Source organism: Sebastes umbrosus, chromosome 8, assembly GCF_015220745.1.
Source record: "Sebastes umbrosus isolate fSebUmb1 chromosome 8, fSebUmb1.pri, whole genome shotgun sequence".
Taxonomy (NCBI): domain Eukaryota; kingdom Metazoa; phylum Chordata; class Actinopteri; order Perciformes; family Sebastidae; genus Sebastes; species Sebastes umbrosus.
This window is the reverse complement of record NC_051276.1, coordinates 6,258,156-6,275,733: the sequence shown is the minus strand read 5'-3', so window position 1 is coordinate 6,275,733 and position 17,578 is coordinate 6,258,156. Positions and strand designations below refer to the sequence as shown.

Below are 17,578 nucleotides of genomic sequence, written 5' to 3'. Positions count from 1 at the left end.
ACATCTGCCAAAAGCCCTCTCTATAGCAGCAGCACTGTCTGGAGCAGTGCGAGCAGGGCGCAGATCAATGGCTGTCCTGTTAATTGTATAATAGACCTACTTATGGACCTCTGCTAAAGGGGGCACAATCGTTTAGGGTCCGCCACGTCTGAGTCTGTTTGAACCAAACAGGCCTAAATACCTTTAATTGCGCACGCGGTGATGAAAAGTCGATGGGAGTTAAAGCGGCCGATCACTAACGGAGCTTAAATCCATCTGTACTCGTTTATTTATTTATTTCCTCGATTTGTCTCCACAAATCACCTGCCATGGGGGAATGGGAGCGATATTCGTTTTGTTTGTGATCCAAGGACGGGAGGGAAGTGCATGTGGGGCTCTGAGAAGAGAAGAGGAGAGGAGAGGAGAGGAGAGAAGAGAGAAGAGAGGAGAGGAGAGGAGAAGAGAGGAGAGGAGAGAGGAGAAAGGAGAGGAGAGGAGAAGAGAGGAGAGGAGGAGAGAGGAGGAGAGGAGAGGAGAGGAGAGGAGAGGAGAGGGAGAGGAGAGGAGAGGAGAGGAGAGGAGTGATGAGAGGAGAGAAGAGAGGAGAGGAGGAGAGGAGAGGACAGGAGAGGAGAGGAGAGGAGAGGAGAGGAGAGAGGAGCTGAGAGGAGAGGAGAGGAGAGGAGAGAGGAGAGAGGAGGAAAGATGAGAGGAGAGGAGAGAGGAGAGAGGAGGAAAGATGAGAGGAGAGGAGAGGAGAGGAGAGGAGAGGTGAGGAGAGGTGAGGAGAGGTGAGGAGAGGTGAGAGGAGGAGAGGAGGAGAGATGAGAGGAGGGGAGAGGAGAGGATAGTAGAGGAGAGGAGAGAGGAGGAGAGGAGGAGAGATGAGAGGAGAGGAGAGGAGGCCTGGCGTTATAAGGCTCCTCACCTCCTACATGTTTGGATTTTATATGACTAAAGTCCACACTGTGATCTGTACAGAATACACCCAGTCTGTTATCCCTGTCAATAAGAAATGAAACAGCATTTCATATAAATATACAATGAGTTATCAGCCAGAAATGTGTTTTCATTTATAGATGTTTTTGGGGGAAATGACTCTCCCCTCTCTGAAGTAGGGTTACTCTCTGTAATCGGGCTAATTGACACAGTCCAGTGATTTGAAAATTGAGATTTTGATATGGCTAATTATTTAATGGTAATATATTTTCTGGCTCAAATAACCGTGCGCTCCTGTCTCCTGCATGGAGCAATAAATAAATAAAAGCAGCCCTTGCAATGAGCTCACCTGCAGTATTTTACACATTATATCCATCTCCAAACATGGAGTCCTGTCATGGCACACAACGCTTATATGAGATTAAACAAACACATTAAGATGTTTAACGTGGAATAATTTGAGCATGAAAAGCTAATAAATCAGAGGACGGAATGGCAGAGGATTGAATTGAATTGTAGGGTTTCGTGCGCGTTTTTGGATTTGTGCGCGCGCGCTGCCTGCGTGCGTGCGTGCGTGCGTATATGTGTGTTAAAAAAAAAAAAAAAGAAAGAAAGAAGAGAGGGGGAGTCACGTCTCTGACATTTCCCAGCTCCTGCTCTGATTGGCTCTTATTTGAGGAAGCTCACGGGTTCTTTCAACTAATAAGCGCCTCCCCGTCGCTCTAAAGGACATTATAATGCAAGGGACCTCCTTTTTTAACCACAAACCGAATTTTCGTTCATTTAGACGATATATACTTTTTAAATTGCCCAAAGTTGTGGGATTTTTTTGGAGCGCGTTTCACCCTGGAGCGGTACGCCATGCTCTCTCACGCCGACCTCCTGGATGCTCGGCTCGGTGAGTTATCCTCGCTAAACTCCGGCCCTAAACTCCAGTGTAAGATATCCAACTTCTTATTCATCCTTGTGAAGTGATAGATAGACTGTGTGCTTAATTGTGTTAACAGCTAAGTGGTTTATGGTTGCTTGAAGAAGCAATTCTTTACAGTAATTTATCAGGAATGATCTGACAGCAGAAATTATGGTGTAAAAATTACGAGCTATATTGAGTTTATTTGTTGTACTCTTTGAATTAATGTGTGTCTGTTGTCATAAAGAAGCAAAGCTATTTTCATGTAACTCTCATTTTAAAGACGCTGTGAGGTTTGCCATGTATTTACTCTCATCCTCATCCTCATCCTCTCAGGGATGAAGGATGCTGCAGAGTTGCTCGGACACCGAGAGGCTCTGAAGTGCCGGCTGGGTGGAGGGGTGCCGGATCAGGGGCATCCAGGAGACATGGCCCCTGGGTCGGACTCTGTAGAGGGAACCACCCTGCTGCCGGGAGAAGACATCGCCTCTGTGGGATCCAACTCTGCCGGCATGCCGGTGAACGGGAAGGATCAGGAGAAGCAGCAGCAGCAGCAGCAGCAGCAGCAGCCGCAGCAGAGCTCCAGTCAGTCCGCCAGCCAGAAACAGAAGCGGCACCGGACGCGCTTCACTCCGGCGCAGCTCAACGAGCTGGAGAGGAGCTTCGCCAAAACACACTACCCGGACATCTTCATGAGGGAGGAGCTGGCGCTGAGGATCGGCCTCACCGAGTCCAGAGTTCAGGTAAACACATGTGCGATGTGGATTTAAAAAGGATGCGAACACGTGGCGTGGTGTGGCAGGGTGCGGCTCTGGGTCCAGATGTTATCTTGTATTGTTTTTCAGCCAGATGTAAATGTCCCCAAATTCATTCTTTAAATTCATCTGGAGTGCAAAATAGGATAGATTTACGTCAGGAGAGGATTCAGGATCAATGCTCTCTCTGTGCGTTTTGTAGATAGTTTGGTCAATTCTAATATTTTGTAATTTACCATAATGTATTTTTATTGTGTATTTGTCACTGGTCTTCTAGTGCCCATAAATGTTATGCCCATTAGTTGTAGGCTACAACACTCAATATACTCACACGAAAAAGCACTGTGTATGGGAGAGATAGATTCGTTGTATTCTGATAATATCCAATAGTCCAATAATAATTGTAAAAAAAAATATACCAACTCAAGCCTAATTTAATTTAATTATATAATTCAAATATCCCATGAATTGTTTAAGTTTAGCGTGATAGGAAGCTATATTTAATTCTAAGAAGCCGTGTCCCATCTAATATAATAAGTGTCTCTGTCCAAGGTGCTGAAACATTTCTCACTTGCGGATAAAGAGCAAGAATCCGGTGCTCATATATTTAAAAGAAATATTCAGATGGCTTTTACGCATTTCAGAAAATCGTTTATATGGACACCTGTGGTGACTGTGCCCGGAAATATTGAAATAGGGGGCGTGAAAGTTCGTCATTTATTTCTTTACATTTGGCTAATTTTAGTTTATTTTGGCTTTGATAATGATTTTCATATATATATATAAAACCATAACAAATATAGAGAGTTACCCTGGCCAAAATAATGCCTAAGATATTATAGAGAACATATTTTAAAATTTCCTTCACAAAATATGACAAGAAAAATATATTTAGAATATTATTTGTGTGGCAAATAGGTGTTGTACTTAGTGATGACATTTATAATTGTATTTTATATTTTGGGAAATTGAACATATGATCCATTTTTTTAAAAACAATTTAAAACGGCCAACACATGCAGTGCTTATTTTTTGAACAAGCATGGAGGAACATAGCAGGCTCTAATAAACCAAACACATTATCAACCAATTTCAGTCTTATTTATAACAGTGAACGGGTTATTAACCAGTGATGTGAAATTCATGCAAATGATCCCAGTGAAAGCAATAAAACCAGTATAATCATTAGTCACCTTAATAATCAATTCTTTATTCTATAACTGGTGCAGTATGCAGGATCCCCTAACCTCGCGGTGCTGCGGGTCGGCTCGTGCTCGCTGTTGGTAAACATTAGTGCATGGTCTCGTGCAGCCTTTAGTGTGGGCGTGTTGGCCCCGCGTGCGTGCGTGCCTCCACACAGCCGCTCCTTTTTAAAATGCTCTATCAGCGACGTCTTAATAGGACTCAAGAATATATTGTACTTTTTTAATGGAATGAGAAATTGCATTTTCTTTCCCCCCCTGAGTGTAATGGGTTTGGGCGACGTTTCACGGATGGCTGAGCGGAATGAGAGCGAGAATTCACTTTTAATACGGAGGCATCGACTCACGGCCTCGCGCGCGCATTAATCACGCCCGAGGACGATGAAATCTTTATAAAGCCCGACGGGGACGCGCATAAGGGTTTTTTCTTTTTTTAAAAAGCTAGGTCGTGTGTTTGTGGTTGTGCGTGTGGATGAGTAGGTTTTATATTTACGTGGATTGTGTACAGTAATGCGGTCCATTTGTATTTAAGTCCACACAATATTTAGGGGCAATTTTCAGTTAATCTGCTTGTAAAGATGTTAGAAAGATAAATAGTTCGGCTCACTGCTGCGGAACACCAGTAATAAACCCTCCTGTGTTTGTATACAAAGCGTCTTCTGCAGGCTATTTTATTCACAATGAAATTCATAACCCTGACATCCTGACTGTTTCAGTCTCACCCATGTGCGTCTTGAAAACAGAGGGTATTATGTTGATATTTACATTAGCCTCATTTCTAAGAGGATTCCGTTAATGTTATAAATGCTACTAATGTAATTTAGAGCGATTCAGAAATTACACCTGATATTAGACAAATCCTGCCTATTAGGCTATAGTGGCAGTGAATACATTCGGATAAGAGGTCCTTAGGGCAAATGCAGAAGGTCTACATTTATGTCTTGTTAATTTCGTTTGCTCCAGGGTCAGATTCAGACCAGATAGATAAACACTGTAGCAGGGTGGATCTCTAATCTCTAACCACCTTGCACGCTATGTTTCTGTTCCCTGCATGGAATACAATTATAGAGCCCTATATATGATCCGTTTTGTTGTATTCATATTTTTAAGACCCTAATGTCTGATTGGTGCATCAAAGTTAGTCTGTGTGTGCAGAGATTTTAGTGAGATTATCGTGCGTAAATAGTATGTTTCTCCCATGGTTACACACACACTTAGCCTACAATAAGGACATGTTTCCAACCTCCACCTTGATGTCCTTATCACAGTGTAAGGCAGGCTTTTCGCTGCCTTGACTATACACTTACTTGTTACTGAATTAAACTACTGTAGAGCTGTGGGTAAAGCAAGAGCACGAGGAGAGCTTCGTCTGAGCAACAGGATCCACTTTAATGTCTCAACTCCTCAAACCTATAGGACAATTGAACACCGATAACCAAAAGGTGGCACATCACTTCTTACTTCATATCACTCCGCCAATCTTAATTATCATTCACCTTACAAACATGTAAGGTGCGCCGTATTATATAGTTCCAGATCTAATTTAAGGAGCAGAATACAATATGTTATGTGTGTTTTTTTTTTTTTTTTTTTGCTTTGATTGTTTTTTTTGCTTTGTTGTTGTTGTTGTTGTTGTTTTTTAACTCTACTCTTTCTTTTTGTCATTATTATTATTGTTATTTCTTTTCCTGGTTTTGTTTCGTTTTTGAATGTTGAGGTTGTTTTCTCTATAGTGTACTTGATGGGTTTGTCTGTAAGCTCATCTACTTAAAAGTTGGTTTATAGACTTTTGTAATTACAAACAGTGGATCGCATATATGAAAACAGCCTTGAAAAAAAGGGAAAAAATAAATTATATATATATATATATATATATATATATAAATATATATATATATATAAAAAGAAAAAGAATACAATATGTATACTGTATAAAATAAATCTTTACAAAAATAAATCTAATCTTACATTAAGGAGCAGAATACAATATGTACACTGTATAAAATAAATCTTTAAAAAAATAAATCTAATCTTACATTCCTCCCCCTCTTCAGATGAAATGTCCTCATTTCAGAGTTTATGAAAAATAAATCTAATCTTACAATAGTATGTTTCTCCCATGGTTACACACACACTTAGCTATACTATAAGGACATGTTTCCAACATCCACCTTGATGCCCTTATCACAGTGTAATATAAACAGATCCTGCTCCAGACATATGTTCCTCTGATGATTCAAGGTCCCTGTCTCTCTCTCCTCTTGCAGGTCTGGTTTCAGAACCGACGCGCCAAGTGGAAGAAGCGGAAGAAGACCACCAACGTGTTCCGCTCCCCGGGCACGCTGCTCCCGGGCCCGGGCCTGCCTCAGTTCTCTGCGGCGGCCGCCATGGAGAACAGCCTGTGCTCCTTCCACGCCAACGACTCCCGCTGGGCCACCGGGATGGGGGTGTCTCAGCTGCAGCTCCCGCCGGCCCTGGGTCGCCAGCCGAGCATGCAGTCCCTGTCCCAGTGCAGTCTGGGTCCGGGTCCGCCGCCTAACTCCATGGGGCTCTCCAACGGCCTGTCCTCCAACGGCTCCGGCCTGCAGTCCCACCTCTACCAGTCGCATTTCCCCGGGATGTCGGCCTCTCTGTCCGGCCCCGGGAACGTGTCGGGCTCCCCGCAGCTGTGTAACTCCCCGGACAGTGACATGTGGAGAGGGACAAGCATTGCGTCACTGCGGCGCAAAGCTCTGGAGCACACAGTGTCCATGAGTTTCACTTAGTGACTTTACTCCTCTATCTCCTCCTAAACTCCCTCTCCCAGACAGACCCTCCTTTTCTGTTTTTATTCCCGCTATTAGATCAAAACGAGAGAGCTAATCAGGCCTGAAATATGAGAAAATGGAGACTGTATGTGTGACTTCATCTAAAAGAAAAAGGACAACACTGATGGACAAATGGAAGAAAAAAATATCTTGGGTTTTGGGGTTATTTATCTTGTTAATTCAAAAAGGATTTTATCAACTATTGATGATGAATACTATTGTACTGATCTCTAGACTTATAGGCCCGAATTACTTACTGAGAGCCAAACAATCGTCGTATTTACGTTTTCATTGAGTGCGTCTTTACGCACTCATGTTATTGTGTTCAGGTGAAGTTGTGTTATGTCAAACTGGTTATTTATAAGATTGGGTATATATTATATATTTTTTAACAGCCTACCACACACGCGCCATACTGTATAGGTGGGCCTATTGAAGTGGGTCTCGGGCATGCACGGTGCATGTGGATTTAAACGCTTGGATCATTTAAGGAGAAAAACGATGCCCGATCAGATCAGAAGAGCAACTTTTGTTAGACGACCTCAGTCTGCATGAGGCGGGAGCAGAAATCTGAAAAGGAAAATAAGAAAAAAAAGAAGAAAAACAATGATCTGTCAGTAGGCCTACGCTGTTTTAGGATGTTTTGTGTAGATAAAACATTCTTGCTATGTACCCGCTGGTCTTTTTTGTGACATGTTTTAACTTATTGTATGTAATATTACTTGACACATTTCTTAAATGTTTGATCTTACATCGCAATGCACCACATTGACGGGTTTGTACCAATTTAAAATGATCAAAAACAAATAAAAGTAATTTTCAAGAATGTCAAAACCAGAATGATTCATGTCTCCATTAAGTTTAACGAGATATAATGACCATTTTCTACCAATACCTATAGGCACTTTCATATATAAATAGCCTATGTGTGACCCTCAGTATTGACCTTTACAGTTCTGGTAGGTTGTTGATGGGACTTGTAGTTTATTTGGATTATATCCATTACAAATTAGAAAGGGAACTTTTACTATATTTTTACCAAGTTTGTAGTGTGTGCTATACTGTAGGCTTGACTATGTCATTTTGTTGCACAAACTAGTGGTCGTTGCTCAGTGGCCAGTGTGTGAGGTGACAGGGTTAAAGGGTTTATGAAGGGTGACTGGTCCCAGTGTGGCAGACAGGAGCGGTAAAGATGTCAGTGCTGGGATGTGACGGTCATTGCCTCTAACCATGACGGTCATCCCACTGAGCAGACTGGATGGACTGTAACTAAACAGGAGGAATCACAGGCCTCTCTCTCTCTCTCTGTGTGTGTGTGTGTGTGTGTGTGTCTATAATGTATACATAGTTTCTCTATAAGTTGGCTGCTATGATCCTATACCTCACAAAGTAGATATGACACAATCAATTATAGTTGCAGCAAAACTGGACTTGTATTAATATCCAACTGGGGGTTATTATATAAATGCCAGAGGAGATGAAAATATAGTTCTCATGGGAATGTTACAGAAATATTATGACAACTGGAATTCCAGCACATTTCAGCCTATAGACTATATTATACCTATCAGCCTGTTTCTGGGCCACACTCCTCTGATATCTACAGGTTACTCCTATACATTGCATTAGGAGCCACAGGGAAGCAACAATACCATATTTGCTAAATGGCTATCTGTACATACAGTATAAAGGCCAAATAGCTCAACTTTGAGGTCATTAAAGGGGCTGTCTCAATTTTTCAGTTACAGATGGATCAGCACAGAATCACTGTATAGCTTTCACATTATTATTCACACAATTGTAAGTGCAAACAGGCCAGCAGAATCACTGGGAGTGTTTGACATGGACCCACACACATTTTAGAAAATATAATTGCAGCATAACTTGAGGCAAATCTATAATAAATAGTTATACCTAGTGCTCAACATTGTACACTATAGGGCTGTTACCATATCAGATTTTCACTACACGATTATCTCGGTTAAAAGAATTCATGATAATAATATTATCATGAAATTATATTATGGAAAATTAGAAAAAATAAATAATTCTATCATTCAAATTCATCTTTTACTTTGTTAATTGTGTGTTTTTTAAATGAATTACACTCAAAATACAAGTATAGAGAGGTGGAGAGAGATAGTCTGTAACCATGACTGTGTGTATATAAACAATGATTTAAGAGGCACTGGACTATTTACACAATATTATGTGTATTATTAATATGATCTCAATATGTCCTATTGTGCACCACTGTTTGTCCCACAATATCAATAACGTGTTCACTTGCTTACTTCAGTCTTCTTATGCAGCACAAACAGCTGTCTCGCACCTACCAGTCAGTACTCTAACAAAGTGATGAGCACAAACCCAATAAGCAAAATATTAATAAGATGAATAAATAATGAAACCTGTTGATCTGGAGGTTTCAAAGGCTGTATTATAAGGAACAAGTGAAACAAAATGCAGAAAATATTTTGCAGTTTCACACAACTGTACCTTTAGCAGCACAGTATGCCTTCAATTACTGTGTTGGAAGCTAAATTACAGCATCCATAACATTGAATATTGTGAGAATATCAATTACTTGATTTTTAAAGTGATGGACAAACACAATCCAGACATTTATGAATCTAAAGTGACATTCACTGTCATCCTGAAGTTGTTAAACTGACATGTTTTCATTATTTCTGATTTATTATTAGGCCTAACTTGTAGTGTTTACTACATTACATGTCATAACAAAAACACAAAAACACAGATAATCAGTAATAAACAATTTAGCCTTTTACACCCTTTGATAATTTGACATTTATTTAAAGTTCCTCATTACTTGCCCATCAGTTGAGTAATAAGAGAAACTCTCACCTTGTTTGCGTTGCTTTAATTTCAAATGATCCTGATGTGAGATGTAATGTCTATAAACTCGGCTCCGAGAGAAGTAAATACATTTTTTTTCCATTATGAAAGTGAGCGGACCTCACTGTCTGTGTCAAAGATTATAAGTGTCAACTTGAGCCTGAAATCACAGCAGCTCAAATTAATCAGCGTGTTAACCTCATCTCGTTGTCAGCGCTGAGGCCAATTTACGGTCACAGGATGGTAATTGATGAGATATGGCATTACCATAAGCAGTCCCACTGCCTGTAAACTTATAATTGGAGTTTCTGTAACAATGCAGGGGGGGTTAAACAAAGGATTAATCATAATTAACAAAAGTATATTACTTTTCCCATATTAAACAGTTGGTTCCCACCTTTTCTATTAACATAAATTTGTTTGCAGTAATTTACTGAATTATTGAAAATACCAACCCAAGACAAGACCCTGAAAAAATATAATTTATTCCTCTCTGTGCTTTGTGTGTGTTTGTGTGTCAAACCCTATGTTTGTGTTATACGCAATTAAATAGCCTGAAGTTTTCCAACATACAATAAAAAACAATTTGTACATTATTTTCCAAGCTTTTTGTGAGTGTGCCATACAGCAACAACAATACAGGATCACAGTGTGACTACATTTACAGACTGATATAAATAAACAGTATTAATCTACAGACTGGGTGAAAGACTAATTACAAAAAACCAAAGAAGTAAACTTTATTAAGAAATACTCTTTTTTTCCAGTTTGAATTCATAGTCAAGTCACAGTGAATGTACAGAACACAACTAAAGGGTTCAATCAATTGTTTATACTCATGGAGGTTTATTATGAGAAATCGTTGCTCAACCCTCTCAATCTGACAATCTTTTGGGAAACAGAGAGAAAAAAAACAACAAAATAATGCCATTTTTTTCTTACTTTAATGACAGTTTGCTTCATGATGGTCACTAACTCAAAGTCACTGCTTATTTGTCTTGTATTATATATTATGTACCTCTACACTACCCATCCCAGCTCTAAGCAGCAGTCTATCATTTTTCTTTTTTCAGAATAAATGCAGGAGGCCCACCTACCCTGCAGAGGCATGTAATTACATAATATCGCATGACAACAGTTGATCAAACGTTATAACCACAGCCAAACTGACTGCTGCTCCACCCATCCAGGCTGGAGCTGCAGTGGTGTGTGTGTGTGTGTGTGTGTGTGTGTGTGTGTGTTGTTCTGGTAAATGTAGCTCTATATGTGTGGCTCAGCCCACCAGATCCAGCCCTGTGCTGACTACTGTGTCCTGGGCTGCAGTAACAGATGTGAAATCACATTACCCAAACGCTGCAATTAGTCTCACTCGCTCGCGGGTTAATGAGTTTGTGGAAATGTGCGACCCATTCCTCATTAGGTAATTTCTCATGCACTGATGAGAGAGGGAGAGAGATGTGGGTATAGTATAGTGGGTATGTAAATGGCACATAGTCTGCTGTACCACATACTGTAAAGCAGAATGCAGCTGAGGAGGGTGAGGGGGGGGGGGACACTGCAGCTGGACAGTTTTAGGGGGAAATTAATCACCTCATCATTAATCCTGGAATGAGACTTCCATGTATGCTTTTTCTGTCTGAGGCAAAAAAAATCCACAGTTTACACTGTCGTGTCTTCTGTATTTGCATCCAAGAGAGTTCAATAACGGGCAGCTTCTATCTCCTGCTGGGGGTCACACCAGTCTGTCTCATTATGGTCTGGCTATGCTTATTTCCTCTCTGCAGGCCACAGACTCGGCTGGTGAATAGACAGCCCAGGGCAAAGCTCTGTCAGGACACAATGGACGACAACAAAAGAACTAATTAGCAATCAATTACCGACGTGTTTCTGTCCTGCACCTTTTATCTGGTTAGAGTGTAGAGCAGGTTACCACTCAACATGTCCCCCCCCCACACACACACCACCTGCTGCCTGTGTGTGCAGCAAATGTGTGTGTGTGTGTTTTTGTTAGTGAATTTGGATTATTGCAGGGATGTGTGTGGTCGCCCGGTGATACGTGGTTTAATGCAAGAAAATGTGTGTGAGATAAAGGTGAAATATACTGCAAATTAATCCAATTTGGGCCTTTAGAGGAAGTCGCTTTTCACTGTGAGTGCGTCTAAGAGAGTTAAAAGATAGTTGTTCATTAGCCTCATCTGTGACAATCAGTCCTTTGTTGTGTCTCATTGCTTCTGTTCATTGTTGTGATTACTCGTAGTTGATCTAGAGACTGAGGAGGAAATGTGTTGCATTAAAAGAATTTTCAATCTAAGCTCTTCGTAAAAACCAACATAGATAAAGTAGATTTGGGCATGCTCATTTCAGCATCTCCCCCCATCTCTCCACTGCTGTGTAACACACACACACACACACACACACACACACACACACACACACACACACACACACACGCACACACACACACACACGCACACACGCACACACACACACACACACGCGTATACACACACACACAGTGACATCTGGGGGGAAAGTGTGCTGTGAGGAGGCTGCGAGTGCCTCTCATGATAACAACTCTGCATCTCAACAACCTGCATCCATCATCATCAACACTAACATCTGCTCTGAGCCTCAGCCTTAAATCTCTTTCTACCCCTCCCAAGCCCTTATACCTCCCTCTACTCTTCACCCCCCCACCTCCCTCTTTCTTACTCTCTCCTTTTCTTCTTCCGCCTTTCTTCTGTCCATCTCTTTCCCACGAGAAGCCACCGTATAACTGCCTTTTTTTTTCCCAAATCACTCTTCTCAATCTGCTTTGACTCTCATCCAAACACCCCCCCATCTCGTCTGCAGAATATGTGTGGATGTGTTTTCGTCTCAACCACCCTTAAAATCAATATTTAATGATGATGTTATCAGTGCTTTTATGTGTAATTTAGCCAGAGTGTCAGTATGAATGAGACACTGTCAGCTTTATGGCGTCAGGCATTTATTTTCTGTTAATGGGTGCTCCTGGTGGTATACAAACCAAAACCCAGTGGACATCTGATGGATTTGTCTGCTTCATTTCTGTTCACGCATGCATTCACAGCCATGCGTGCATGTATACAGTATATGTCTGCCTACACACACACACACACACACACACACACACACACGCACACGCACACACACACACACACACACACACACACACACACACACACACACACAAGTCACAAATCTAGTTGATTATATAATCATTTTGAAAAGTATAAAATGTTGCAAATAAATGCCACAAATGCTACACTTTGATGTGACATTTCTTGCTTTATTGCACCAGAATAAGACAATGAATGAGGCACTGAGTGTGACTGTGTTGTCTCCCATTGGTTTCATCTTATAATGCAATCAATCAAAGCAACTGTTTGTTTCCAAACAGACTGCATCGCCCGATTTTTTGACATTTTCCAAAAGCCGTGACAATTACTTCACCTCTTCAGCTCTGGGAGCCAACATTGTTGAGAGGCAATAATCATGATAGTTTTCTCAGTCATTTTTCTCCCAATAACAAGCCATTTTTAATCCAATTAGGAGTGCTAACGTGAGAGGCATAATACCACGGCCCCTGGGACAGATGAGAGAATATGCAGGACATTTATCCCGACAGTCAATATTGGATTTCTCACTAAGCAGCTGTGCCTGCTCTCACTGACATTCTCCACCTCTGCACAGTGATCCGTCCTGATTAAACAGGCTTTTCTACTTTATCAACATTCATTACATGACCTGGTCATGCATGGCCACGGAAACCGGCAATGTTACATGCTTCACGATGGGGTTTTCCTGCACTTCTTCCTTGATTCAACTGTTTAGTGAAAGATGATACATCAGATGGCTGTTTTTTGTACCTTAGATGGTATTTCATATGAGTATATAGGTGTGTTGTGGTATTCCCCAAAAACTTTCCTCACCTGGACTGACAGTCTAGATGTCTTTTTTCATGTTGAACCTGAATGCAGGTGGCTAAACTAGTTTTGTATTACAAAACTGTTGGCTACAGAATCGAATAGTTGTTCTACCTCATGTCCTGATTTGAACGCCCTGATTATAATTTAATTTTAAGCCTGGAAAAGTCACATTTCTGCACATATTTCTTGTTTTATTCACTTCAATCACCTCTGCTAATATACAGAAAATATGATTTAGTGTGCAACGCTTCAGGATAAGAACGCAACAAAGAGCTTTCAGTACTTTGATGCCATCGGCAGCTAAAGATTGCCACCTTCTGGTAGCTGTCGAGAGGATCCCAGTGCTGTACGAAAATGCTTTTTATTCATTCATACAATTATTTATATATTTCTTAAAAATCCAGACAGATGGTCAATAGATTTTTATCTCATCTCGGTATCACTTAATGAAATCTGTCTGTTAACTCTACGGAGAATCATACAATTATTGTTCCATCAAAACATGGCTAATAAAACGCAGAAAATGCATGAAAAAGAGGGCTGCTGTTTAGAGCTGATTGCAGTCGATACATTTATACAGTGCACTGAATCATTGTCATTGAGTGCATTGATTATGTGGACTAATCAATGTTTATTAGGCTGGATGAGACTGGCCAGACCACAGTGGAGGCTGAATGATGAAGGAACACATTTACTGAGTGTCAAAGGCCCACCCACCTGCCCTGAGCAGACATGTTTCACACTTTGAGGGAACTTCAACCAGGGAACTTTAAACTGTATGTTTAGAGGACAACATGCAGTTTATATATACAAAGTGGATGTCCAAGAATTTAGTGAAAGGAAACAGATTTTGCTTGCAATCAAGGAAATTAACAAATACAGCAGGAGAGTCATAGCTCCTCTACAAGGATGCAGAGTTAGGGAATAAAATACTACTGTATCATCCAGGCCTCAGCCAAACTGAGTATTTGCAAATGGCCAAGAATGAGATCATTTGTGCAAAAAGAGGAAGACTCTTGTTTTAAAAAAAAAGTCAATACTGACAAATGCATTGCATTAGTCGTATCCTTGCCTATTGTTGACTCTTTACAGTGTTTCTCTTTCTTTTGGCACAGATGCATCCATCCTTCCTCGCAGTGGTTACCATAGCCCACGCTGGCCAACACATTTTATACTCATGGAGGCCACAGCTTCAGGAAGCCACTGACCCTAAAAGCATCAGACAGGAGCCTCCAGATGTAAAAAGAGGCAGTTGATTCTCTGCTGTACTGGTTATTGGAGATGGTCACTGCCTGCAGCTGAAAGAATGATTTCCAAGACATGATGAGCTGAAAGGCCGCTGTTTGACACACAGGAGTCTCCTGAGTAGTGGAAGTGGACCCGAATCATGAACCCAGCAGGTATTACCCTCTTATACACAACACTGAAGCAGGTTCTTTCTCATTGAAATCATCTCTCTCGTTTTCTTCTGACCCCTCTGACTAACCAGTGCATGGCGTAGAAAACACGTCACTCTGATATGAATTGTTTGTTTGACAGAACAAGTCATCTTACAAGAGAGGATGTTCAATAGTGTCTCTTCATAGTTAATTACATACATAACTACATAATTAATTTCAACTTTGTCTTTTTAGGATCAGGCTCAAGTGAGTTAGTAATGAGTGAGCTATGAGGACAAAAGACATTATGATAGACTCTAGTTGAATATACAAATATAAATGTAATGTTTTTTGACCAACTATTCCCTCGACAATCAGCCTAACAAGATTGGAGTTCATTTTTTAATGATACCCTGTGTAGGATTTGGCAGCATCTAGTGGTGTGGTTGCATATTGCAACCCACTGAGAACCCCTCCGTTCACTCCTCCCTTTCAAGACTGCGGTAACATGAGCTGCCGAGTGCAAAACTGTGGTAACGCCGTAATACTATAATAACACTACTTTAGGAGCAACGGAAGTCAGATGGCGTTTGGCGGTACCACGGTTTTGCACTCTGCAGCTCACGTTACCGCAGTTTCACAAGCATGTCGGAGAACTACGGTGGCCTTCAGGTAACCTAAAAATGTGATAGGCTCTCGCTAGAGAAACATGGCGGAGCAACATGGTGGACTCCGTGAAGAGGACCCGCTCCCTATATAGATATGAAGGGCTCATTCTAAGCTAACGAAAACACAACAATTCTTAGTTTCAGGTGATTATACACTAATGAAAACATTATATACCATTTCTGCTAATAGATCCCCTGAAATGTTGCACACTGTTCCTTTAAGCAATGGTTTTACTCCCTCAGCCCTTTAGCTAAATTTCAACACTCTGATTGCGTCAGTCTGTCTGAATGTGTTTCCTTGAGAAAAGAGGTCCCTCGCTGCTCCGGAACAATTATTCCACAGTGCACTCTGTAATTATATTATTATGTAGAATTATTCCCATCACCTGCATGTGCCATCAATCATCACTGCACAATTTGCAAGTGTGTTTGTTGCAGGCCAAAGACAACACTCAACAGTGGCTCTTTCCAGTGTGTACAATACCTCAGCATAATTAGTATACACTTTGAGGGATAACAACATGTTCTTCTCATTCTACAGAATAAAGGTTTGTCCATCCTCAATGCCAATAACTAGTTGATACTGGTAAGTGTGTGACAGACATTAAACAACATTTTCACACAAGAGAATAAGTGAGTCAAAGCCAAACCAAGACTATTTTTATGAAGGTTTTTCCTGTTATTTGTCACCTTGATGTACAGTATCTCTATGACTGACCCATAAATGCTTTGTTATAATGTATCCTGACTACAAAATGTATTAGATAAAAGACTTTAGAAGTAAAGCAAACAAACAGGCCAGCATCAGATGGGAGTCACCAGGCCTCCCCTGAAGAACTCCGTTGGAAGGTAATTAAAAGAAGAGTGTGTTATCCATCGCTCCTCATTAATGCACTCTGAATTAACCACTTTCAGGGGAGAGGAATGGGGAGGAGGGGACAAGGGAGAAAATCCATGCAGGCCTTAAAGTAATCTCTCTCTGTCAGGTCGGTCCAAACGGGGAGGGTCGGCTCATTACGGCCCCCCACAGGAGATGAATGGGTCAGTCAGGCAGTAAGGAGCACCGGGCTGGACCGCTGTGTTGACAGACAGATCCACGCAAGAAGTGTGTGTCTGTGCATGTGTGTCTGTGTGTGTGTGTGTGTAAGGGAGTCAACACACAATGCACAACAAACACTTAGCTATATGTGCTATCTTTGCCAGCGAGCAGGTGTGCAGAAGGAGGTTGCATGCTGGGATACGAGGCAGGGTTAAGATGCTAACGTCTGGAGTCAACAATCATTGTGAATTAACTTTGACCACATGGAGGGGCGGCTGTCACATCTGGCCAGCTGAGGCAATCATCACGGACCCAGAGGGCCGCTCCAGAATCACACTGCTTAACATGTCCTGAACTGCTCCTGTCTGTAAGAACATCCTGATGAGCAGAAGTAGTTGCATTTTTAAGAAAATTATAAATTGTAATTGCAGTTGCATTGAAAAGTGAACTGTATTTTCATGCATATCTTGCATTTTAATAAACCTCACAGAACCCCCCCCCCCCCCCCCCCCCCAAAAAAAAAAAATTGATAGATAAGTAAATAAAATAAATAAAATAGAATAAAAATAAATAAATAAATAAAATAAAATAAAATAAAAAATAAATAAATACAAATAAATCTGTTCCACCATTTGCCACCAGATGGTGTTGTAGTCTTTTGTGTTGTTGAGGCAGAGGCGGTTGGCACTGGGAATTTATTTTAATAGTGAGGACATGAAGCTTCCTGAATTATCACATTATAATTAATCATATCTGAATTTCATGTTACGTTTTCGGCAACATCAGAGCAGGAACATTTGCCAACCTTTGTCTACCAAACTAAATTCACTGATTTGAAACAGCTGATTTAATATGTGCAGTATGTGTTGGTCTGTGATTTTATGTCACATATTAGTGGGATACTTTGTATGCTGTCATGTTTTCTCTATGTACTTGTTTGTTGATTTTATCTGCCACTGTTGCATTTGATAAATTCTGATTTCTGCAATGTGAACAGAAATGAGGAAAGTGCACAGAGAGTTCATCTCAAAGCATGTTAATTCATCCAGGATTTTCTAGTGAAATGGTGGTGGTGGGGGGTTGTGTGGTGG

At 40.9% G+C, this 17,578-nt stretch overlaps 1 protein-coding gene across 3 annotated transcripts in view; it reads left to right on the top strand.

The window, feature by feature from the left end:
• Window positions 1-7,426, top strand: part of LOC119492627 (homeobox protein orthopedia-like) — a 68,658-nt gene extending 61,232 nt beyond the window's left edge. The window contains exons 1-3 of one of the 3 annotated variants that reach the window (XM_037777200.1): window positions 898-1,816; window positions 2,165-2,571; window positions 6,053-7,426. In XM_037777200.1, the coding sequence (XP_037633128.1) occupies window positions 1,780-1,816; window positions 2,165-2,571; window positions 6,053-6,550 (942 nt within the window). In that variant the 5' untranslated portion in view covers window positions 898-1,779 and the 3' untranslated portion in view covers window positions 6,551-7,426. Of the gene's footprint in view, window positions 1-897; window positions 1,856-2,164; window positions 2,572-6,052 lie in introns of those variants that run through there. The other 2 variants (XM_037777199.1, XM_037777201.1) reach the window with 2 other exon arrangements.
• The last annotated feature ends 10,152 nt before the right edge of the window (window positions 7,427-17,578 follow it).